The 26,276-nt window shown below is 36.1% G+C and overlaps 1 protein-coding gene across 1 annotated transcript in view; it reads right to left on the reverse strand.

Annotated features, from left to right (window-relative positions):
• The window catches only part of GALNTL6 (polypeptide N-acetylgalactosaminyltransferase like 6), a 431,613-nt gene that overhangs the window by 223,398 nt on the left and 181,939 nt on the right, over positions 1-26,276 (reverse strand). The window contains exons 3-4 of the mRNA XM_066317598.1: positions 25,502-25,640; positions 8,560-8,726 (exon numbers count right to left, since the gene is read on the reverse strand). Of these exons, the coding sequence (XP_066173695.1) occupies positions 8,560-8,726; positions 25,502-25,640 (306 nt within the window). The remainder of the gene's footprint in view (positions 1-8,559; positions 8,727-25,501; positions 25,641-26,276) is intronic.

A 26,276-nucleotide genomic window follows, 5' to 3' on the forward strand; every position in this document is an offset into this window, starting at 1 on the left:
ATTCCATCAGTGAAGCAAGGTCAGAATACCTATTAGAACTCTTTAAACATGTCTGATTTTGCCAGGGTTACTGAAAATAATAGGGCAGGACAAACCTTTGTTATTCACGTATAAAGCTTTGAAGGCATTCATCTGCTAGCCTCATTACAGATTTTTTTCTTCTTTCTTCAGGGTGTTTTAAGATTTGTAAACTAAACACTTGCTAGCAATTCTACATATAAGAATCAGTCTTGAAAAGACAAAAGCACGTAGTTTGGGAAAAAAACCCCAAAGAACAAAAAGGCATTTAGTTAGCAACCAAATCAATATTCTCCCACTCATGTCCCAGGGAAATTATTAGAACCTATTTATACCCCATATCTGACTGCAAAGACTTTTACAGATCTTCTAGTAAAACATAGTGTTTTAGTACCAGAATTCTGGGTTTAAAACTCTTATGAGTGACAATCATCATTTCCTGCTCTGATCATTTCACAACTTTCCTTATATTATACCACCCCCATTATTCTTCCCTCTTACTTTATGTAAAGCTCAGTACCAGTGAATGAACAGGAAAACAACTTCTCTTATATTATTGATAACATATTCGAAACACTAGCAGGTTTCAGGCTCACCCATGATTTACAAACATTAAAAAGTGACAAAACAAAATACATTTATAATACAGCAAAATGAAGTAAAAGGTTTTCTGAAATTATTTTTTTAAGACACACAAAATTTAGCTAGGGACAATACTATTGCCTATTCTTTCAGGATGTTATTTTCCTTGATGATTATAAGCTTACTTGGAAGTCTACATTCAGGAAAGGTGAAGTGCATTTTCAAAGTCTACTTAGACAAATGCAAATGTTGCAATTAAAGGAACCTTGACTGTAACAAACTACCATTTTTGAAAGACTATTAAAATGTCAATTTGAAAGCTTGCCACGTTTTATTAAACTGCAATGAACTTCGAAAACTGAAAGTTGCTATCTCTTTCTGTGTACAGTGTGAAGATAAGGAGTTAATATAACACTGAAACAACACTCATGCATGAAAAGGACCATGAATAAACTTCAATTTTAAATTAAAAGAAATTTCCTAAATAACAGACAACTAATATTTGGTAAGAGTCCTTTCTCTTGATACTACAGCAAAACCTAGACGATTACCTTATGAAAAACAATACTTTTTAAGATGTCAGGCCTGTTATCCTTATTTTTAATAACGAAACACCACCTAGAAAAGAAAAATTGATCAGTTTGGATTTGATCAGATGGAATGTTTGCAAGAAGTCCAAAGCAACAGACTTCAACTTCCATCCTACATTGCCTGTCTGCAGGTTTTAATTGTGAATTTTCAGGGGATATATCATTTGAAGATGTAAAAATCAGTTAACATCTCCATTACACTACTCAGTGAAGTTGTGGAAGTAATACATTTGGAATACTAGTTAAGAATTAGCTAATGCAAAGACGACAAAAAATTCTTAAAGTTTATAAAAAGAAATAAAAAGAAGCAACTTAAACAAGGAATGTAGGGAAATGTGTAAGAACAACATCTTTTCAAATTTTTCCGAGACTAATGTGCATCGTTTCCATAGTTCATTAACTGAAGCTGAAGATGATAATTGTAAGCTAATTGTTCAAGTCTCTTGTCAAGTTGTTTAGTCTATTACTACAATGTAATAATGTTTTTTCAAGTGGAAAGTAAACAGCTCATGTTTCAGAGAAAAGCCAATGTAGAAACCAAGGTTTATGCAGGGTTAGAAATTTTCCTTTCTGTTTACAAGATCAAACTTGAGTATTGCACATGAGTAATTTTTAAATTATGTAATTTCAGTCATAATTCAATTTAACTCTAAGGAAATGTAAACCTCAGCTGAGATGCATGGTAGAAAAATTTGCCACATGAATAAATGTGCTTCTGTTATTTCAAAATTACTCAGAGTAACTATATTGTTTTAAATCCAGTTTTACTTCATGTATCTCATGAACCACACTCCAAATAAGCACAGCATAACACTTTCAGAAGCTGTCACCCAGGGAACAAAATCTTGCTAAGCACAGGCTGCTAATTAATTCCCATCTCAAGAATTCCTCATTTGATCACACACAAAAGGGATGCAGTGTCTAGGCATGATGCACACCCAGCAAGCATTTCATAGGGTGGGCAACTAAAGATAGACTGACCAATATAGAGCTTATGGAAACAAAAGCTTTGTATTCTGACTCCACACATACTCAAAAGTGAAATTACTTACCTATTATGACCGATCTCATCAACTATGTGAAAATTAAGAATTTGTTTTTATATTAATATTTCATCACTAGAGTTTTCATTTTACAGCCAAGTTGTATTTGAGTTTCCTGAGAAAAGGCACCATTGGGATATGGGAGATACGCCTAAATTTATCCCAATTGTGTCTAGGTAAAGTGTAAAACTTCAGTTATTTGAAATTCTTCCCATCTCACACTTTCTCACAACATGACAACACTTTTACTCCAGCAAATGAAATGCATTTTGAGACGAGCTGCAGTTGCCTTCAAAATGACCATTATTCTTCTGAGCTGAACTCTGACCAACCTCAGGCCAAGCCTTTCTTTTACCACTGGTAAAGCCATTCTGTAAGTCAAAATGCCTTCAATAATGCAACTATTATTGCCAAGTTACATCAAGGAGCTGAAGGTAAAATCTTGTATTCTGTAATTTCAGAAGAAAAACTCCACAACAGAATTTATAACATCAAATTATCAAAATTGAGACTGTAGAGTGAAGAACAGAAAACTTGGTATTATAGATTCAAATCAGTTTATTCCAACCTATGCAGAGATATCTTTTAAGTTGTACTTTTTTCAGTGATAATATCTGGACCAGAAGCAAGCCCAAATTTCATGAAATTCAAGTAGCTGAGTGTATTGTAGAGGAAATGAAAGAGGTATTTTTTAGCTCAATCTCACAAGGATAAAAGTGGAAATCCTGCATTAAGGTAGATCTCTAAGCAATATAGACATCTTGAAACAAAATTTGTTTAATTTTCTATTTGGTCTTTTCCTTCTTTTGAATTGCTTTAAAATATGAGACTGACCTTCATATAAGGTTAAAAGTTAAGGTGGTGGGTTTTTTTGTTTTTTTTTCTGATGCAGTACACACGATGCATTACTTGAAAACTTAGCTGTATTAAACTCTGCTTCAGTTCTGCTTATGCTATCAGTGAAATTAACAGTGCAACTCTACTTCCTGGGATTACTCTGGTTCCAGGATGTTGCATTAAGCAAGTGCAAAGCCACTAAAAATTCTTTAGTAAGCAGAAAACATCTCTCTTTACCTCTGTGTAACTAGATGACTGGAGCAACAGGCTTCCCCGCCTCTTTCTGTTATACCTGTGTTTCAGGTATAACTATTGTCTACCAACCTAACAGATTCATACGTAAGTTCACCCTTTCTCACAAATAATGTCTTACATGGGCCATGCCTAACATTGCAATTTTTGGAGACACGAGCTCTCATCATACTGAAATTTTCTGTCAAGAGCAGAGCTTTCCTATGACAAGAAAATCCTTCACACAATATAACTTTCACTATCATTGCATCAGAAAGTTACATCTAGGCATGATCTGAAGCCAGGCATCCATATATTCGAATTTCAATGACATTACATAAACTGTCTACAAACAAAATACAGGAAATGTCAACTTCATGCAATAGCATGTAGTACTTCAGTGGAAAATAGGGCAACCTTACAGTCTGACAGAGTTGCTTTGCTTCTAGCACAAACTCTCTTCCCTTATTGTATAATATGACCAATGTAGTTTACAGAGCTACGGTTTAAAAAACCCCAGTCATACATCAGGTCATCTTTCATGTTCACAGAAGAAAACCACATTACTGGCACTGAAGTTCACTGATCAATAACAGCTCTAATGAAGTAGTCACAGGTCGCTTCTGCACACTGACTTCCATGTTATTAATCTGGACTATTCAGAGGTCTGACACAAACCACATGGTACCTGATAGGGGACACCATGACACTCCAAATGAACGATGCAGAAAACAGACCTAAGCAAGAGGACAGATATAGGAGAACATAATAGACAGCAAAATGAGAATGGACCGGTTCATCAGCATGAAGGAAAATTTCCTAGTGTGCCATTTTCTGCCAAAAAAATCAGTTCAATGCCAGCAACAGGAACTAGTTGAAGTAGAAGCTGTTGGCTACTAAGTTCTTTTTTCCCCTTGGCAAACCTGACAGTTTTTCCCAAACTAAAATACTGCCAAATAATTTGTACTGCTAATAAATTTATTGTTGGCTGTTGTATTGTTTATTTTTTCCTATAATAGATGCTGTGCTGGTTCAAGAACTATGGGGTAAAGTCAAAATGCAAAATGGGGTAAGTCAAGTTTACATTCATAGCCAAATACTGTGTCAGTAACAGTTTACAGATCTGACTGTGCTAATAAAGTAATGAAAACACAAAATAAAAGCTGATGTACAAATCAATCATTTGTTGGCAACCTCCTTGAACTGTTTAACTGATGAATTATGCAAATCTATGTTTTCCCAAAGTTTTAAAACATTAACTAGAATTTTCAGTATTCCCCTGTAAATGCAAGCTGTTCCATAACTGAACCAATGAAAACTTTTCTTCTTGATTTTGCCCTTTTCTTTAAAACTGTTGCCCATATTTGTGCTTCATGCCCCTTTTCAGAGATCTGTCTGCTGACATACTGACTTCAGAGCAAACTATGACAACAAACACCCAATCTTGAAAGTCGGACCTTCAAACCAATCCTCTCCACCTTCCAACTTCCACACAAACCCCAAAACCTTTCCAGGAAAAAAGTGCCTATCTCCACAAGGCTCATTTTCCCGGAAACCAAGATCACAAAACTAGAGCTGCACACAAAGTCACTGCAGATAATGACACAGAGGTGTGTTAGTATATCCAATATAAAGGTTCATTTTCCATGGTAGGTTACACTGAAACTGATAGGTCTTTCAGTTTGAAGTACATAAAATTCATGTATTTCGTGGCTTATATGAATCAGGTACTGCATTTGTACCCCAAATCCATCAGAAAATCAGAAACATTTTGCACACGTTAGTATGTAAACTATGTACACCATTAAAATATACCCTTACTGTATCCATAGCTTTCTAAGGCAAATTAAGGAGAAGCCTATTGTTTTCCTCCCTTTTATAGTGTTTACTAAATGACCATGTATCTATTTTACTTTTATTAGAGCACCTACAAACTCTAGATTCATTCTAGACTCAAGCCTTTTTCATCTCACCAGTACACCAACATTCAGCTCTTTGTGTTTACAATATCAAAGCTGCTATCAAAGCTATTATTTTTGCTGAAATGGAGATCCACTAAATCAGACATTTTCCTCCTACCTGTTGCTTCATCCTTTTTAAAAACAAACACTCTCTATAAATTACATGAATAAAGAAATCTTGCATCTGCGTACCTACGTTTAAATCTACTTATGCTCCTGTCACAGATAACTGCTAATATTCATGTAGTTTTTTTATATTAAATCTGTCCATAACCAAACACTGCACTTTCACGTTTCATAACATTTACTTACCTGATGATACCAAGCCTTTAGTCCGCATTATATTGATATTTAAAGATGTGCAGCTGTCCTTTTAGTTTTATAGCATCTAAATGTCATAATTTCTGCTGAATATTATGCATGAACTACATAAAGATTTTGGTTTTGATGATAAAAGCCAAAGGAGTGCATATGAATAGAATGAAAGCATACAAGTATTTCTGCAGACAAACCAGAAAACTGGTATCTAGCTCTTTGCAAAAACATTCTTATCATTTGTTATCAAAAGTTTTTTCAGTGCATTTCAGTATTTATATTTGCATTAGTTAAAAAGAAGGAAAAATGCTGGAGCCTTTTTTTTAAAATCTTTTACACACTTTCAGATTTCTTCTTTCTCATTTACTGGACTTGTCATAACTTGATAGATGTTTGTAAAAAGGAACAGCAGAATTAATAGAAAACTTTAGAGAAAAGTGTTTGTCATTTAATCAACACTTCTAAAATACCACTGTTATTGAAACACCCAATTTTCACTTGTGGCTATCTACACATGACGTTTAGATTGGTAACAGAAAACTCTGCCCTTATAATATGAAGAGATGGAACAAGAATAGAATATACATGCCACTTTAATAACATCTGATTTTGCAGAATAACAGCCATTTGTCAGCTATACAGCATATGCAGCTTCATGGAGAAATCATACAAAAAGGAAAAGGGACATGAATTTATCACTCATCATTATACTGCCTCAACACAGCAGTAAACTTTGCTTGCAATGATTCTATGACAACATCTGAACATACAAACTTGATTTTTCACCCGATCAGGCTACAATATCTTTTATGTTGCTTTACTCCTCTCAGTCTCAGAAAGGTAACTAAAGGGTAAAACAATCTACCACTTCTTAAAAACAGGTTATTTTATGAACTGGGAAGGGACAAACATAGATATCAGTCAGCATTTTCTTAATATAAAATTATCTGACTCCATTACATATGACCACCTCATAAAAGAGAAAAAAAAAAAAAGGCACAAGAAAACACAATATAGTCTCAGTCAAGTTTAGAGGATCACAAATACAAGAACTGAACTGACTGTAGGTGTACCAAAATGATTCATCTGACCTCAGTGTTACTGCATTCAGAGAAGATTTTTGTTGTCTTATCTCTCTTCTTAAAATCTATGGTACCAAATATGTTCAAAACTGGAAACCACTCACAAGCACACCTCTGAACTTTATTTTAATAGCCCCAATAAACAGAAGTAAATAATTTTACTGGTACCATACTTCTAAGTCCAGCTGCCTATAAGTCTGCTTTGTAGATTTTTTTCAGCTTTTCAAACTTATGTTAAACATTTTGTTAAATATCCCTATGCTATATGAACCATTTCCAGCTGAAAACTATTCTACTGAAAAGTCAGATAGCTTTATATAACTGGAAATGAAGAAGACTGTGGAGATTTTTATGATGTGATAGCAATAATATTACTTTCAGCAATCAGCAGAAACTAAGTTAGAACATACAAGAAGGAGCAAGAGCCTGTTTACTGGCATTAATTATTTTTCTAATAACCTGGAAGTAGATAAGCTTTACAAAACACTAGCATATTTTAAAATGCATCAACAATAGTGATTTTGATCTTCATTAAAAATGCTATAGTATTACCATATTGAGCAAGCATTGCCTCAACAGCTACTATTTCAGCAAAAAAAGAAAAAAAAAAGGGAAAAAAAAAAGCTTTTTTTACTTGTCAGATACTTCATAAAACCAACTTACAGACTTCCTCAGGAGCTGTTTACTGCTGCAAAATTGTTAGCCTGCAGAAACAGCTTGGTCATGCAGTTTTACAAGTCTGATTTCAAAAACTTTCATCTGTGGTCTAGATTTCATAAACATAGAATAGTGAGAATTGCACTCACTTCACAATTTCACTTAAATTGCATTACAGATCAAGAGGCAGTTCATCAAAAGACATATTGCAAGTAAACCAGCAAATATGAGAGGGCAAGATAGATGTGTGCAGCATTTATCTTTCTAAACCCTGAAATATCAAGTTAAAAAGAATCTTACAGAAATGGTTCTACTGCAGCACTCTACTAATATATCTTTCACTCACCTAGGGGCTTCTTAAAACAGTAGGTCACAAATCTGCTCCTTTAAGTTCCTAGCTGAGACAAAGGTTTCAAGTAAAACATTAGCAAAGGGTACAATTCTCTTTTGCTATCAGTCTACTCAGAACAAAGTTCCCATACACACCAGTAACTGATGTTTCAATAGAAACAGAAAACCCACCCTGCGAAACACTGAAGTCAAAGGTCTTCATGCTTAAACTTCTAAAGGATGAACTGAAATTTGAAAAAAACCTAACCTATTTCTTGGTTCCATATCCTTATAATGGAGGAATTTTACCTAAAGAACTATAAAAATTCATTTAAGAAACTTGAGGCATTCATATTTTTGTGCTGCATTCAAGAAGTAATGGTAGTGCAAGATATTAAGTGATTGAAGTTTTCTTAATTTTCCTTTATATAAATGATGAAAATTTTGATGAACTGTTCCAAAGCATTTTTTTCCACATTCTATTCAAAAGAGCCTCCTTTCTCTGTATGGCTATTCTGTATCTATATGTCTCTGTATACTATTCTGAATCAGCCTCGCCCAATAAAATTCCACGATCAAAACCTAATGAGTTTCATCCAAAATGGTCGAAGTTGATATATTTTCAGAGTAAAAGAGAAGTGAAGGGAAAAGATGAGGAAACACTAAAATTTGCAGTATTTCAGCAATAACATTCCAAACAAAACATTCATAAAAGCTAATTAACAGTTGACAGTCCCTCTTCCCTTTGACATGAATTTCAGTATTCACTGAAACACAAAAGGATCCTAAAAATGTTTATTCCTGCTAACAATCAAACAGTACTTTTGAAGGCTGTTTTTGGATCCCTTTAGTTTCTCTCTGGACCACCCAGCATTATCAATTTCAAGCTAAGACAGAACCAGCTGGGGCTTACCTCTGTCACTGAAGTCATCCACCAGGATGATCTCCGCGATCAGGCTGTCCGGAGTGCGGTTGATGATGCTGTGGATCGTGCGCAGGAGCGAAGTCCAGCCCTCGTTATGGAACGGGATGATGATGCTGGTGTTTGGTAGAGTTTCCAAGTACACCTTGTGCTTACAGCTGCAAAGGCAAAAAAATAATTGTATAAGCACACTGAAAATCTGAGCTGGCGTATCGTGTCATCCATTTGGGCCATTCAACCAATATGCTTTCTGGCATCAAACTCAACAGTGCAATCAAGCAGTACTTTCATGTGAAAATAGCTGCATTGTTTAAAACACATTGCATACAACAGTGAGTAAATTGGAACAATGACAAAATTTAAGTGGAACGAGTGAAAAAAAACTGCCTGGAATTATTTTCCCTCACTGAAAACCTTTTCCTGCAATATGACAGATGACATATCTTCTATGACATAATTTCCAAAAACCAAATCCTCTTATCAAAAAGAATTCTGAAGCATAATATGAAGCTAATCTGAAATGATCGTTTGGTCTACAAAGAGATTAACTCCAGAAAACAATTCAGTATTATCCCGGGTGATATGTGCTTGCAATATGAAAAACAACAGCATCCACACATACAACTCCAGCTTCACATCTACAGATCCCAAATGATTGCTCCTATTAAGTATAGAGATAAAACAACACACAATTCTGGAAATGCAGTCTTATAAACAAGGAAATGTAAACAAGCTTTCATCTTTGAAAGGAAAGCACCATACGTTCAACATCTTAATTGCACAGCAACTATGGAATATCAGTGCTAAACCCGACTGTTTTCATTACTGAGTTGTTGACACATTTCAGATGGAAAAAAACCTTAACACTCAAAAATAAATAATGGCCATGCAAATCACTGTCTCCTAATATCCAAAATTATTTTATGACAAATTTTTAGATTACTGCAACTGATAGGATTGCATCTTTCATGTTTTGTTGAAAATAAAGAAAAAAGGGACACATTCCTCTGTTGTTAACAAAGCCTGGCATTTTCACCTCTGGGAAAAAAGTAACTGAATGATTTCTCATCCCTCTAAAGAAAGTCACTTCCTGATAAAGGTATCCCTAGAGCAGAAACCTGTCAGCTTTGCAATAAACAAACAAAATTAAAATTTTAGCCCTGCAAATTCTAGGGTTAAAAAAGAAAGAATAGACACATTTTCTCCTTGTCAGAAAGCATAACTATGCATATCAAAAACTGCTATAGGTTATAATTTTGACTTACATATATTTGCAACTTAGTTTGTATTTCCACTTTATAAAATTCACTTAGAAATCAACACACTGTACAGCTAACCATACTGATGAAATGCTCCAAAAATAATAAAAACTCATAGCTACTACAGTAGTATTTGCAAAATATTAACTGTTAGGTAGCTATAAATAAACAAACCAGTTTTTAGATACTTCACCCAAAAAAAAGAGATTTCAATTTGCAGTTCCCTTTTCTCCCTAGAACACAGTGAGAATTAATTTCAGGACAGGCCATTTTCTGAAATAATTACTGTGGAAACGTTTTAGTAAGCAGCTTGCTGGTAAAACATATATGCACACTGGAAAAAGGACAGATGCTTTGCAATAATGTGGCGTTCTGGAGAAAACAGTGCTCATTATCTAGTGACAGAAAAACCTAAGTACATATATTTAACTGTTTTGTGAGAAAAAGAAAATCTACTGCAACACAAGAATTTAGTAGAAATTCTTTTTCTTATCTGCAGGAAAAAGTACAAGAAATTAAGCCCATTATTAATATGTAGCTTTTTCAGTTGGCAAATTAAAAATTACCTACCAAAACCAACTACTGTTGGCCAGCTGTTTAACAACAGTGATGCTTCTTGGACTAGCATAAATGCAACTAACAGACATGGAACTCTCATGCTATTTTTGAAAGCAAAAGCTTTTCCTTCAGCATTTTTGGCTCCCAGTAAATATTATTTCAAAACTAGCAAGTTTCCACCTCCATAAAACCTCAAGCCAAAAAAAAAAAAAAAAAAAAAAAGCCAAGCAGAAGAACCTCACATATGTCAGACTAAAAACTTCTGAAGGATAAGAGGGAAAAAAATACCCAAAACACCCAAACACATCAGAATGTCATTTGTTTTTTAATAATCTCCAGTTGACGAGATACCATTTGAAAGCAGTTGCACCAAAATTTGCATGGTTAATACTGCAATCTTATTATGCATGTAAGGATGGGGTAGGTCATTGGATTTGGATATTCTCATTGACGGTTTCGGAGTAATTGCATATGCTGAAGTGTTGAGAAGGAGAAGCAAGATCGACATAGATTTAGTTTACTACTATTCCATTCTTCCTGCTGAATAGATTGATCTGAAACAGAGGCACACTTAGAAGAGGAAGGCATCTTACACTTTCTTAACATTTCTCCATCATTCAACTTTATCCTCATTTACATTTACTTTTGATTGCCATTGCAAAGGTATCTGGCTATATGTGAATTGATTTCTAGTAAGAGCTACAAACCACCAAAGCATCCTTTTTCTGCTTAAACAACAACAACAACAACACAAACACACAAACAACCCACCCCAAAACCCTCAAAACAACAAACTGGTGACATTTCAAATTCTTAAAAATGAAACCTTAAATTTCATCATTTTCTGCTAAGTTTCACAGTAGTGCTTTATTTGCCTTCCTTCTGCAAGCGGAATTCTGCTCATTTTTAGCCCCTTGTTTTCCTAACCTGAGACTCTAACTGCAACAGAAGATCACTGTTTTAAAAAGCATAACAGGAAATCCACTTTATTTGAAGTTCTACTCAACATTGTAGCAGAGGGCAGCCAGCTCTGTTCTGTGATGGGCAGCAGGACAGACCTGATGAAGAGCTGTAATGCTCAGGAAAGGCCCATGAACCACAACAAAGATGCAGTAAGACCTCCACAGCTAAGACACTGGACGTACCATGAGAATAAAAACCAACATACTTTCATGAGAATAAACAGATATAATGCATGCACCATCTGTTCCAAGTCCAAGAGTGTGCTTCTTTATAGCCTGAGTTTTTAGAAGAGATACCAAATACACTGGCTGCAAAAAGACTACTTAGAAGCTACAGACATTGCTTCTTGCGTCAAAAGGGAAATTCTTGAATCACCAAAGAAATGAGAAATTGCAATTCAAGTTTCTTTAATACTTCCTGAAGAATGCAATCTTACCAAAATTTACTCAACTAAAAAATAAAGGTTTGGTGTAGAAAGGAAAAATGCTATGTATAAAACACCACCATAGCTTCATACAGATTAGATAAAACTGTCTAAATTGTGGTATACATGTTAAATGAAACTGAGTACCTACAGAAATACTATTGAGCAAAATAATATTTTTCCCAGAACCTAAAAATTTTGGAAAATTAGGCCAAATTTGTACCACTTTAGCAAATCATAGTACTTGCACACAGGAACTCCAGTTGCCATCCTCCACACAAAGACACAGCAAATTACTTGCACACTAAGTGAATGAAGTCTTCATGTGAACAGTATAATTCAGGTAGTTTGAATAGCAGAATAAAGTGTCCAAAGAGGACACCGACTTTCACTGAGGCTTGAAATAGCAGAAAACTCATAGAGGCCTGGAAATAAATCCTAAAATCAATACTCAAAAAAGGTTAGTAGATTTAAGATGGGCAGATATGCAGTTTAGCCACTTCCAGTGAAGTAGGGGTTTTGCTCCAAGACATAACTCAGTGTAGAAGAGACTGCAACATAGCTGATGTCAATCAACATTACTTTAAGCTTTCCTCTTAATTATGAAATGATAGCTCAACTGATAAAGGCAAATATACTGCTGTAGAGCTTCAGCATCACAACATATTCTGATTGAGGAATTAAAAAAAAAATCAGTGGGGAATTGAAAAACAGATACCAATACTAGGTTTTTCAAAAAAAAATTAATAGGAATGGATTATTTGCTATTTTTAGCTTGTTTCTATCAAGACTAGTTTTTGCCTTACTGGCATTTTAAACTGGATTAACTTGTAAAATAACATATGAGAACTTTGCACTAACAAGACTGATTGAAGTGGCAAATGAGGATGAAGACAGGTTATTTGACACTGTTAACTCATTCTATGTATATATTATAAAATGGCTTGTTTGAATGAAGTATGTATTAGTACAAACACACACAGTTTCAGAAGAAAAACTTGCCATGATGTTTTATACTTCTGGGATTGCTGGCAGAAAACTACATCAGTCTACCTGAAATTAGTATATTGAACTGATTTTTCACATTCAGTTTGATCACTATAATTTCCAAGAAAGTGTTTTCTGTAATCAGCACTGGCTATGTACGTATTCTTATCATTCCCATACAGATAGAAGGATAAATACTTAAAGATGCTAAGAGCACATTATTTGACTAGTCTTCCACTGTTTTCATTATATTTTTTCCTCACCTTTATCCCTGCCTCCACACTTGTGTTTCTTCAAATAACCAAATAGCTCAGTCCAGCAGTATTTTTAATGTTCCATGGTTGAGGTACCACTCCTTCGCTTTGCTCAGAAACCTCACACTACGTCTTCCTCAGCTTATCTTATTCAGCTACAGGACTAATGTAGTCTCCTCATAAGTGGCTGGTAAGTGATCATTCACAAAAGTGGAGGCTTAAGTGCTGAAGGTTTGATGCTGTCTTCCACAAATTATTCCAAGAAATCCTGATCAGTCAGCTTAGCTCACATGTACACTTGTATCCCTAGGCATGTGCCATGCTACACCATCAGCACCCAGCGCAATGTAGCAGCAAGCACCTGCACATCCTATGGCTCATCCTAACTGAATAGACCCAGGCCTCCAGTCTTCTCCAGAGGGTGAATTTGGGATTGTTCCCAGCTCTACAGACTGCCAGATTAGGCTGGTGAATTTAAACAGCCTGCCCATTTCACAGCCAGGACTGGAATCCAGCAACGTACGGGCACGTTATCTCTCCTGTCCTTTCACCACACAGTCTCATCATACACAAGTAACTTGCCAACTCTTCTCTTAAGAGTTTTAAAAGATAGAGGCCTTCAGTGTTTAGGACTATGCTGCCTGTATACTATTGATCATCCTCATCTTATGGAATCCCTTTGTAATACTTCCCTTATTGGAGATGGAGAATCCATCTTATTGCTGAGTTCCACAGTGACACATTTGACCACACACAACCAGGGAAAAAACTGGCTCATCATTATTCCATACAGCAAGTTAATTATTAAACCGAAATAGTTTGCTTCTGTAGTATAATCCTACTACATGCTGGTCCTGTTATACAGGCAAACTGGGAAAAGAATGCCCATTCTGTTCTCTAGGTGAACTCTTTTTTAATTTAAAGAAAGTGTATAGTTTAAATATTTGTATTTTTACACGATGCACTCATGCTAGACACTTAGAAATGTAGAGCTCTTCAGTAAGCCTTCAGTCAAGTAACTACTCACCATCTGGTTGTACTTTTCAAAACAAATAAATGGCTGCCACCAAAAGATATTATTTAAAGCCCTTTGAGGTCATTTATTTTAAGCAAGGTCATTTATTTCTAGAGGATAGTATCCAAATGCCTAAATCAACAAGTTGAGAGGGGATAAGGGGATGAAGAAGCAACAGTATATATCTAGGACTCACGGCAGGAATGCCATTCAAGGGGGTGAAGAAACTGATGACTGAAACTAGAAAAGGGCTCCAACTCAGCAGAAGTCTTTTCTGCATAACCTTAACATAATGCTACAGATTAGCCTTAGTAATGTACGACAGAAGCTTTCCTGAAGATGCCTCTTTTATTGCATTTCAACATAGCATATTTTAGTGCAGCACACCAGCACTTACTCATGGAAAAATGCTGAATAACAGGTTCAGTACCCAAGGTGGAAAAACTGAAAATTTCTTGGCATAAATAATCGATTTATTCTTTTTTTTACTGAAGTCTTAAGTCTCAGAGTAACTTCTGCTACTTCTGAAATGTCTTGGTAGATACTTAGCAAGAAAATAACCATGATTAGTAACAGTCATGCTGCTGGTTAAGTAGCTTACGCCTGTATTTTCTTACTAAAGCCTGACATTACCATTCAGAACAAAGGGAGTTCAGAAGAGGAAATGCAAGGCGCATTAGGCATTGCTCGTGTTATTTAATAATTCTGAGTATTTGTGCAATGGCAATGTAGACTTGGCCAAAAAAATATTTTATAAATGCCAACACTTGATTAAAAAACCCCAAACAATAAAAAAAATGGCATCAAATGACAAATATTCTGATGAGTCAGATGCAATGTCACTTTCAAGATTATAATGAACCAAAAGGTATGAACACTGAATTATGTTTTCAAATATTTCTATCCTCAATCAATTTAGTCTCTTATTCCATGATATTTCAAAATTTAATATCCGGTATTTCCTATTAAAGGATATCCCTACATCATTAAATTAGTCCCTTAGAGACTTCTGGATGAGATTTTTACAGAGGCCTGATCTACCAGTCTACAAGCTGTTTCCACATTGTGAAGCTGTACTTACTACTTTGAAAACCAATCTCTGTCCAAAAAATCTCCTTCCTCTCTCCCTTCTATTCGAAACATAATTAAGCACTAATCATATGTATGCTCCAATTTTGTAAATTTTGACTGTTTTGAAAAACTGAATTCAGAAACCTGAACAATACTGTTTATTATGCACACCTGCCACAGAGTCACCAGAAGATGGCTACTTATGAAACCCAATTTCTGTACACACACACAAAAAACCCTCCAAACAAAAACAAAACAAAACCCACGTAATTAATAAAGTAGAACTTTTCACCAGCTTAGCATGCTGCTCCTACAGTTTGGTTTTGGAGCTGGGCACTTGGCTCCAGGAGTTCAAGGCTTATTCATAGAAACAATACACAGTCAAACCCTTTAACTGGCTTTAAAACATTCAATATTGACTTAATTTTTCCTTTGAGATACAGAATTCTTCTGTGGGGTTGAAACAAGAATCAAAACCAAGTTTCTGAACAGAACAATTTTAGAGTTGGCTTCAAAGTTGCAGAGAAACTGTTAGAAGGTTAAGAAAATAGCAAGAGGTTCCTCTATTCCTGAAATATTAACCTGCCTGAGGAAGAAAAGAATCTGTCTCAGAAACACCACGAAGCTATCTGCAGCAGGCACCTTTAAAATACAACCTGAAAAGACAACTATTCATAAAAAGAGAAGTGGTGCAAAGGAGTTATAATTATACTTCTTTCTTATTCACTAGTAAGAATCCTAAGACTATTACGATTTCATTTTGTAGGTTAGTCTACCCTACTAGGCACAAATAACAGCATTTTTTTACTTCAAGGAATAAGAATAGTCATCCTCATCACACCATCATTTCTTCAGATGTATCTTTTTAAGAAAAGATACAGAAGTTCCAAATCCTCCCTCTTTAAACCTTCATAGTTAACAGAAACATGCAGAAATATACTGCCTCCATAGAAAACGAAATGAAAGAATACAGGTTTCTAAAAATGATGAGAAAGGAGAGCAGTGCTGGCACCATTCCAGCCACTTGACAGCAAAAGCTGATTCATAAAAGCAGCAATTTGCTTGACCCTGTAGAGATATCAAAAATGTTTTATGCACCTTAAGGGATACCACTAGCAATGTTGTGGTCAGTTACCAGGCTCTGTGCCTTCCAAACACATCAACAACCTTGAAAATTGCCCTGATAGATAATAGCATAGTAGGAGTTAAGTGTCTCACAGACATCCCTTTGCTGGATTTAGGAAACAAGGTAGCAGCCTACTACTGCAGTTTCTGGATCATAAAAGTAGCCCACCTCTAATTTTCTCCTCTTAAAGGAAGTGCCAGAGAAAGCTAAAGCAAAACAGAAAGATATTTTGAACCTTTTTTCCCCCTACTGGCTTTGTCAGCTCTTGCTCTCTTAACTAAGCTGCTTTTTCAGATGTGACCTTTTCTTTCCCTTTATTAAAAGAAACTATAGCACCCACTGGGCCCCCAGGTACTGACGAGACCTCTACAGGCTACCAGAACAAAACATTTCCCAGTGAAATTTACATAGTAATTGTCTTAGCACGTCAAAGTATTCAATTTACAGCAACAAGCTTCAGTCACACCATGTTTCTGTTCCAATCTAGTCTTGTCAGCTGAGCCTGATAAAGTAGTGATAACTAGTAATTTCTCCCGCTATTTGACAAGGCTGTAAAATTAGCTTGGGTGTGAGTTGATGGCAGGGAAAGTAATCTTTATTTTCACAGTGACTCACAGCTGGGAAGCAAGCAGGCATTACTGGCTATGGGCCTCAATAAATACCAACATTTTACTAGAATAAACCTTCTCCATTAGTAGTATTTTCATGAAAAAGAAGAAAAATAAATCGTACAGTAGAAATTGTTTGTGAAATTGCTATTAAATGCATTATCAACATGTCTTGGGAACTAAGAAGGCAAAGTCCTGCATTCTATGACTTCCCTCTGCATGGAATTCATCAGAACTGATGGAGCTGAATTAGGTGCTTGTTACCTTTTGTCAAATTGCCTCATTTTGGCCTGTCATGTACAGTCTCTTCAGCAGCACTCTGTCACTGAAGAAATTAAAGCCTGTGAGTTTACCTCGCTTTGCCCTTCAAACCTCCCTTTGTCCTTACTCTAACCAAGGGAAGAGTCTAAAAGCTGGATAAACTATATTGACATAAAGCACATTTATGTTCAAAAAATTTTGTTTTATGATACAGTGACTTATAAAATCATCACCACTTATCAAAGGGTGTTATAAATTTTAAAAAATCATTAATATATTTTAAGAAACTTATCTACTCGGCCATATGTTTTAAACCTAGGAGGCTTGGGAAATAATACATGTAGTCATTTTATACTGTCTCAACATTCCTCATTAGGAAGTGCACATAAGAAGGCATCCTAGTACTTTAATCATATTTTAGCTTAAACCTTGCGCTTTGTTACCTATGAATTCAAAAATAACATCAGACCAATTTATTTAATACGTACGCAAGCAAATACGCTCAAAACACTTTTTTAAAGAGAAGATCAGAGAAATAACAATCTAGTCAAAATTCATTCATTCAGTCCTAGCATACTTATCTGATTGTCTCTCACAAGCAAGGCAGACCTCAACATGATCAATAAAAAGTCTCTATTTTGAGCCTAAGGTAATTTTCCTGGCTGAAGAAGAAACAGGACTAGAATTCAGGGTTTTGTCACTTCAAAGGGCATTTTAAAGCACATTCAGAACATCAGGAACAAACCAACCTGTGACATTCAATTACCCTTTAACTTCTGTTTCAGAAATCCAAGTTAGCTTATTACCACTTACCCTTATATTCCAAAGGTACCCCATAGGCTTCTAGGAATCCTCTAGAAGCTCAGCCACTCCTCCCAGTTTTGCATTAGTTCTCAAGTACTTCTCTCAGCTGCTGTGATCAAAGACCATTGAGAAGAGCCTCAGACATCAGTTCCCTCAGCATTCATGGGTACATCCCACCAGGCCCGTGATGTCCAGTTTGCTTAAGCACAAAATACTTCATTCTCAGAGACAGTCTTTCTGTGATCTACCCACATCTCTCCACCTCTCCTTTTCACTGCAATATGTGGTAAGGCTTACACCTCTCAACACCATCACTATCATCTCTACACAATAAAAGAGACAATGGGCAAGACAGTACTAGGTCTGACCAGTGTTTATAATACAGAAATCACAGCTGGTAAATAAGGGAGCAAATGCTGTGACAAAAGCTGTTGAGTCACATGCCAACAAGATCAGGAAATTCTCATGCCTACTACCACATCCTGTGGCCAGCACAGCCTTCAGAAAATTGGAGCTCAAGAAGCCTACAATCAAATCAAGCAAAATAGAAGTTGTTTCTCCATTCCAGCATTGCTGCACATCTGCTGTCCTTACTACATGAGGTGCAACAGCTAATTGTGTTGCCACTGGGAATGCACTACCTTGCTGAGGTGAAGTATACTGAGCCTCTTCATAAAACTAGTATATTAACAACACAGATCATCACTTTCACCTATGACCTTCAAAGATGCAAACGCCCAGAATATCCCACATTCCACACAAATCTTAGCAAAGCTAGATGTAATTCCCAAATTTACTATTGTATTACTTGACAGTTAGAAGTTCAAGCTTTAACCACTGCCAAATGCTAATAGACTTGGTTATCCAGATGTACAGAACTTGCTGGAGGGTAAATATTCTTCAGAATTCCTGTCCCCATTAACTTCAAATTTCACTGTTATGTTTACTGCAGCTTGCTATTTTCTCAGCAGCACAGGAGGGTTTATTGGAGTCTAAGTAACATCCAAGGCATCTAAACACACAAGAACTACTTTTCTCCACGTGTATCAACAGATTACTTCTTTTATCAAATTATTTTCAGTAAGCAGAAACAGACCCATCAGGCTTGGACTCTCTTCACTGGCCTATTTAACACTGCAGCCTATTTCTCAATAAAAGGAGGGAACAGGAATCATCAATCTTCAGCCACATTTTTGCTGTTGCTACCCTAAAAAAAAAAAGACAGACAAGCACACAGAAAGCACTTGGGAATTATTCCATGTTATTCGTTCTTATCAATACACACCCTGCAGAGAAAGAGACAGCCGTCATAACAGAGACAGAAAGCCATAGGTTTTCTTGGGTATAAAATATTCCTGATCCTGTTTTGAGGAGCTGCACTTCAAATGGGATGCCCTGAAGCAATTGCGGAGAACAATCTGGTCAGGCTTAGAAATGGGGAGATTGCTCATCGTATTTTGGACCACATGAATTTTCACTTTCACTACATTATTCAACAACTACACAAAGCAGTTTGAAAAGCACAGTAATAATATAGCTTTTCCACTACTCACTAAAAGCACACCTTGAGTTTAAACAGGTTGCTCTGTGGCCAGATAAATTAAGCTGATACTAGTAATCAGTGGTATGAAGCAATGCAATGTGTATGTGTGTCTGAAGACATATCTGATCCCCCAAAATTAATGAGCACTAGAAAAAGCCTTCTACTATCTTTGTTTCTTCCACCATATGATCAAAAATTCAACAGAAGATCAATACAAGCAACCAATTATTTCTGTAAGACTTATTAAAATTTTTAAGCTCAGCATACTAAAATGACTTAGCCTAATCTTTTATTTTTGTGTTTTTTTAGCAAGGCAGGACAGCCCAAGCCTGTCTTTATGATCATAGACTGCAGAGGGAATTAACTTGAATTTATCTTGGAGCACTAGATTAAAGATAAACTTTTACATTATAGTTTTAGGACAAATTACATAGGCTTGATTGTGACAAATGTGTTGTATTTATAAAAAGAAAGTAACTAAATATAATGCAATAAGTGCTTTTTTAGGAGATTCAGATACATAGGCAGGCAGTAGTACATATCCAACTATATCCCTTTCCCAACATTTTAGTAATATTCGAATTTATGAGAAGTGTATTAAAACATAGAGGTTAAAAGCAACTCCAATCCTTTAACTCTGCAACTACACTAAAGAAACACAAAAACATACTGGCCAGAGAAACCCCATTACATATTCATTTTAGTCTCTCTTAAAAATACAATGGAGAGCAACCACACTGCAATCAAATGTTTTCAGAGAGAAGCATTTGGGCATTGTCTCAGCTTCTCCTACTAAAAAGGAGTGTTTCAGTTATGCAGAACCCAAGGAATGAAATTTGGTTTCGTTATTAGAAAGAAACAAAACCTCATTAGTGTTCAGGACGCAGAAGATGTAGCCAGCCCTTAGCTAAACACTCTTATTTATTTGATTATGAAAATGCATTTCATCTGAGGGTTGCAAAAAAATGTAATACCTAAGAAAAATGAGCTTATTTCAGACTTCTAAAAAAAAACACTGCTGGGAGTGACAGTGAAAGGCCAGAATTTCAACAGCACGGCCAGCAGAAAAGGACTGGAAACACTGGCTTCAACCCATAAGGCTAAAAACCAGACATTACAAGAATCAGGTCGGACATTTTTAATGTACAACAAGAATGCTAAGAATTTCATCGCCAAATGCATCCATCCATGCCCAGGGAAAGCCTGAAAGGATCAGACTTCTTGTGATAGATTACTCAGGCAAGCCGAGGAGTATTTGCACATCTGATCTAAGACACAGAATCATAGAACAGCTTGAGCTGGAGAAGATTCACAAGGATCATCAAGGCCCTGCACAAGACAACTCCAAGGATCATATGGTTTGCCTTAGAGCATTTTCCAAAGATTTCTTGAACTCTGTCAGGCTTGGTGCTGTGACCACTTTCCTGGGGAGCCCAATCCAGTGCCTGATCACCCTCTGAGTGAAAGACATCTTTGATCTAACATCCAGCCTAAACCTTCCCTGAGGCAGCTTCATGCCATTCGTTAGAGCCCTGTCACTGGTAACCACAGAAGAGAGATCAGTGCCTGCCCTTCTTTCTCTCACAAGGTAGACTGCAATGCCGTCTCCACTCTGTCTCCTCCAGGCTTGAATGGATCAAGTGACCTCAGCCATGCCTCATATGGCTTCACCTCTAGATCCTCCATCTTCATGATACTCCTCTGGATGTTCTCCAATAGCTTTTCTATCCCTCTTACATTGTGGTACCCAAAACTGCACACAGGACTCAAAGTGAGGCTGCACCAGCACAGAGCAGGACAAGCCCCTCCCTTGCCTGGCTCGCAAGGCTGCACTTGATGCACTCCAGGATACGGCTATCAGCAATTAATCAACAAATTTTAGATAAAAGGAGACATGTTGTTGAAATTAAGATATACAAACCAAAGTATTTTAAATTATAAAGCTCGCAAATGTACAGGTATCTAATAGGGACTAACTTGATTTCCTTGATTCAATAATGAAAAGCTTAAAAAATTGATTGTCTAGTATAAAAGGACTTTGGAGCTTGAAACAGGATAGGTCACAAAATTTATATTCACTGTTCAGACTAGATGATTGCAATCCTTCCCGGGAGCCTCATTAAAATCACATTTAGAACACTATTCAAAATGCGAGTCAGATTCAGTTTCGTTTGTTTGAACAAAGCTAGTATGAATAGCAGAATATTTGATAATGTGGAGAAGATAAGAATTCATTTCAACTGGTACATTCAGTATTCGAATAAGTAGCATTTCTCTTTCTACAATAGAAAATAATGCTGCCAACTTTTTCCCTAGCATTAGCAGGTTTGTTTATTCTAGACTACACAAAGTGGCACAAAGCAGGAGAAAAGAGAAGTGAATGAAAACACTCTTCTTGTGGGTTTTGAAACATTTCTTATATTGGTAAAGAATTTCCAGCCTGCAAATATTAATTCCATTGCTTTCTCTCAATACTACCCAAAACTCAATGTTGCCTTTCACTTGGGTGACCAGAACACTTATTTTCACTAAATCAGTCCTGAAACCAAATAAATTGAGGTGATAAGCGTCTTTCAGATTGTTATTTAGAATTAAGGGGGAAAACAAAGTTGTTTTGATTGCTTCTTTGTTTAAACTTAAAGAGATGGGTGATTGCAGGCAGAGAACAGAATTAGTTAATGTAGCTTGGCACCCACTGTGCCAAGGCTCTCATACAAGAGTGTAACAGGAACAAGACATCAAAGACCACTCAGAAATGGAAAAAACATTCTTTGAGCATAGCTATGAGAGAAAAAAAAAAAAAAAGAGTGATATTACAAGGATGCAATAAAAACACATTAAAGATGCAGAAAAGGTCAAGTCAGCCTTAAAATAGAAGTTAACTGTTTAATTTTGCTACAGATTATTTTTCACAGAACACACACTTGTCTGTCTTAAAAAGGAAAAAAGATTCAATCGTAACATCTTGCTGAAGTGTTTCAAATATGACAGGAAAAACAGGAGTATTATTAAACAGATTTGAAAACCTGAATTTCTCAGAGCTCAATCATCTAAGAATTTGTTTAGTTCTACCCATCCCCTTGTAGAAGGTGTTATTTGCAAATCCTGAGCCAAATTTCAAAAGAAATTCAGAAAAAGAAAATTTACTTGGATTAAAAAGAACAAGCCTTTTCTGCTGTCTTTATGCACTTCCCAGAAAATAAAACACTTGTAAGTGGTTCCTAAAGATTTTCTGGTTTGAATTTGGAATAAAATATTTTTGAATTTATTTTAGAAAAATGTAGAAACCACTGCAGCTGCTGTTTTGATTTAAGTAAGTTTTTATTCAAATTACAGGATTTACCACTCAGTTTTGTTGCATTTGAAGGTTAATTTCGTGAATTTTCTCTCCTGATGGCAATAAAACCATTCTGTTTGATTCTATAAAATATATCAAAGACAGTATTTTCAGGAAATCTGCCTTCTGCAGAAGACAACCATTTTCCATGTGCAAATGGCATAAACTAGAGACAGAGGCACTAAATAGAGACAGAGGATCAAAACTCAAGTTTGTAATGCTAGCATCTCCCATAAATTTTCAGAAGATGACAACTGAAAGGCTCAAAGTCGTGGGAAGCTCCACAAAGCCAAACCCTTTATAAGGTTCAAAAGCCGGCCAAACTAGACCTGCCTGCTATAACACACCTGATTCATCTACTACAATGTTACTGAAGAGCACCTTTTTCTTAAACACAAGTTACATGATTTTCCAACAGTTTGTCTGAAAGCAACTCTCTTAGTGCCATGGTTTAGCCCCAGCCTCTAGCACAGATGACACGCAAATTTGTGAAGAAAATTAACTATACACCAGCCCAAACCAGCACAACGACATGTGAACTACTTCACATTTCACACACACTTCTGAAGAGAGGAGACATTTCCAAAAGTGAAGTGCAGTTTGAGACCAGCCATACTTGACACACAGCAGCCAAGAGATGTGTTTGTTTCTAACAGTAGGTCAGAAAGCATTGTCAGACTTCTGTGTCTCTTGGAAGTTCAAACAACAGGTATGCTTCAAGGTACAGTCATCAGAAGTATTGAGCCCAGCTTTGTTACCTTAATTGATGCACTACTTCGAAGGCAATTATAGTACAAGAACATTTTTTTTTCTTTACCTTTAGATGGTAAGTGATACAATCAATTAATTAATGGGCTACTTGTGTTAGGAGTGTTTAACATAAGGAAGGTTAGAAGACCATGACTCAAATCAGTTCAGTCAGAACACTACCAAAACATCCACCACATAAGATTTCACAGAATGCCACAGGAACCTACCTGAATCAAAACATGGAAACAATGTAGACACCTAAGGATACAAGCTTTACAAATGTGATGCTTAGGTGCAAGTCAGAGAAAGATTTATGCTGGGGAAAAGAGGGCAGAGAAAGGCGGGGGCGGCACTGACTGGTTCCTAACGCGTTACTTCTGACAACACATCGCTTCTGGGGACGCGCATGGAAATGTCAGGGACTGTGAGGACAGCAGCAGGTGAGAAAGAAGCTGCCAAAAGACCAATTTACAAAACCACAAAGGGATGATAAACCTGACAGCTTCTTTTGTGTTCAGTCATTATCCTCTGCAGTTTTGCTAACAGAGGAGATTGCTTGATGAGCATATTTATTATACCGACGATGTAACCTACCACAGCTTCAATGCTATACAGCTGTACATGAGAACTCAAACTTCTTGGAAGCACTTATATAATTTCAGGTAATATGTCAAAGTAGAAAGCAAAGAATGTATATGAAACAGCTTGTGATAACAATATATTTCTTCTTACTTAATCCTATGCAAACAATACAAATAGATTGTTTACAAATTAGGAGAGACACGGGATTTTTTCTCAAAACAATACAATTAAATTAGACAATTACCAATTAAATTAGAAACATCTCTAACAAAAGATTAATTCCTCTGCTGTGAATTCCTTTTTTTTAACTCTTACTATGCAAACATTTACAAACTATTCATTCTTTGAAAAAGACAGTTGCGCATTTGACAGAAAAATCAGTGTTAGCTGCTGTGATGTTTCTCTTCTCCCTGCACTGAGAACCTCAGCTCTGTTCTCTGACAACTTCTCATATCAAAATAAGTTAAGAAGTGGGACAATATCTTAACATGAATCTTTGTATAATAGAGAGAATTGTATCTCAAGGAAAATATAAACAGTCATGGAGACAATTACTTTTGTCTCACTCCTGCACCTTTCTCCCATACACTAGTTGCATAACAGCCAATTAAAAGAGCAGGAAAAGGAGACAAATCACATCAGCTCCCTCTTCAGAGTTCAGCTTCTGAATGACTCTAGAGGACAAGATCCTTGAACCTATAAAGGCAATACCCCTTTTCCTGTCACAGACACGAAGTTCTACCCTATGTACAAAGGAGCCAAAAATTAAAGAACATGAAAAGCAAGTTAGGTTTGCAGTATGACGATATTTAGCTCAAGGGTTATTTTCCAGAATAACCCCATCCGATTTTTCTGTGCTATAGTAATGTTTTAGGGAACAATACCATCATCCAGTGCCCCTAAACTCCGCTTGTGCATCATGCACATTCTGTTTTTACACAATTCTGTGCTGCATAAATCAGCTGATTTATCAGCACTCAGCTATTGGATTGTTTTAATTTTTTCGTAACAAAACAGAACAAACACTTTGCAATCACAGCCAAAAACTATATACTAATTGTCCTTCTGCTCCCCAAAGATCTGCAGCTATTAAGCAAATGAGAACATGAGAAGCTATGTGAATGCTTTTTAGCCCAATTCACTACAGAGAAACTTAATAAAAATCATTCTGTAATAAAAAGAGGCCATTTATAGCCTTAATGTGTAACTAATCAGATAAGAAGTCACTTCAAAAGACTGATTTGACATCAGTGGTAAATTTTCCACTTCCTATAAAATGAAACCATTGTTTTTGTTGACTTTATGTTTTACCTTCCTGGAAGACAACCTCTTTAGAGATACAGAAAGATAAAATCTTAAAAATTAAATAGTCCAGGAAACAGTTTACGTACTTAGGATGTCGGATGTCTGGCAGGGATCGTTCCAGTGCTATGTTGTTGCTAACAAATATGTTGAAGCCATTTTCCCTATAAGCAGAATCATCATGGTCTTCCTCTGTAAGAGGGTATGGTTTCCCATGTTCACCTTTCCCTATAACAAAACAAAATAATTATTTGCCTCAAACTGACAGGAAAAAAAACGTACTACAAAGACAAAAAAAAGTTACACTAAAATTCAATTATTACACTGTATCTGGAACACCTCAAAGAAATTTCTTGCAATGTCTTTAGCAATACTCCTCTTATTTCCAATACAAAGTCAGAAAGTAAGTACAGACAACAAGACTCAAAAGCCTCTCTGAATTCACCTGATTCATCAAACTTTCCTCTATCCAGACACGCAATCAGGTTAAAGCCATTTTATATAGAAAAATTGCAATTGTAAATTAAGTTAAGACCTTTTTCCATAGCAAAATTATGAACAAATGGATCACTTCCAGCAATACGCTTTTCAATCACTATGAGGAACCTGGCTACTGAGTTACTTTACATTACAGCACCCCTAACACCCACTCATATTTTCAGAATGCAATTTTAGCAATGAATTTTAGGGTGTCCAACTTTCCAGAAGAAACAACAAGGAAACCAGATGTTTTGCTCTAGGCTCCTTGAACACCCTTGCACTCCTAGAGACAAGACAGATGTACTCAGTGTTTCTAATGTCACAACAAAGTGGAGCTGGTTTCAGAAACTGGTCACTTCATGCTTCCCCAAAGAAATTATCTGC

This window comes from Sylvia atricapilla, chromosome 4 (genome assembly GCF_009819655.1).
Source record: "Sylvia atricapilla isolate bSylAtr1 chromosome 4, bSylAtr1.pri, whole genome shotgun sequence".
NCBI classification, from domain to species: domain Eukaryota; kingdom Metazoa; phylum Chordata; class Aves; order Passeriformes; family Sylviidae; genus Sylvia; species Sylvia atricapilla.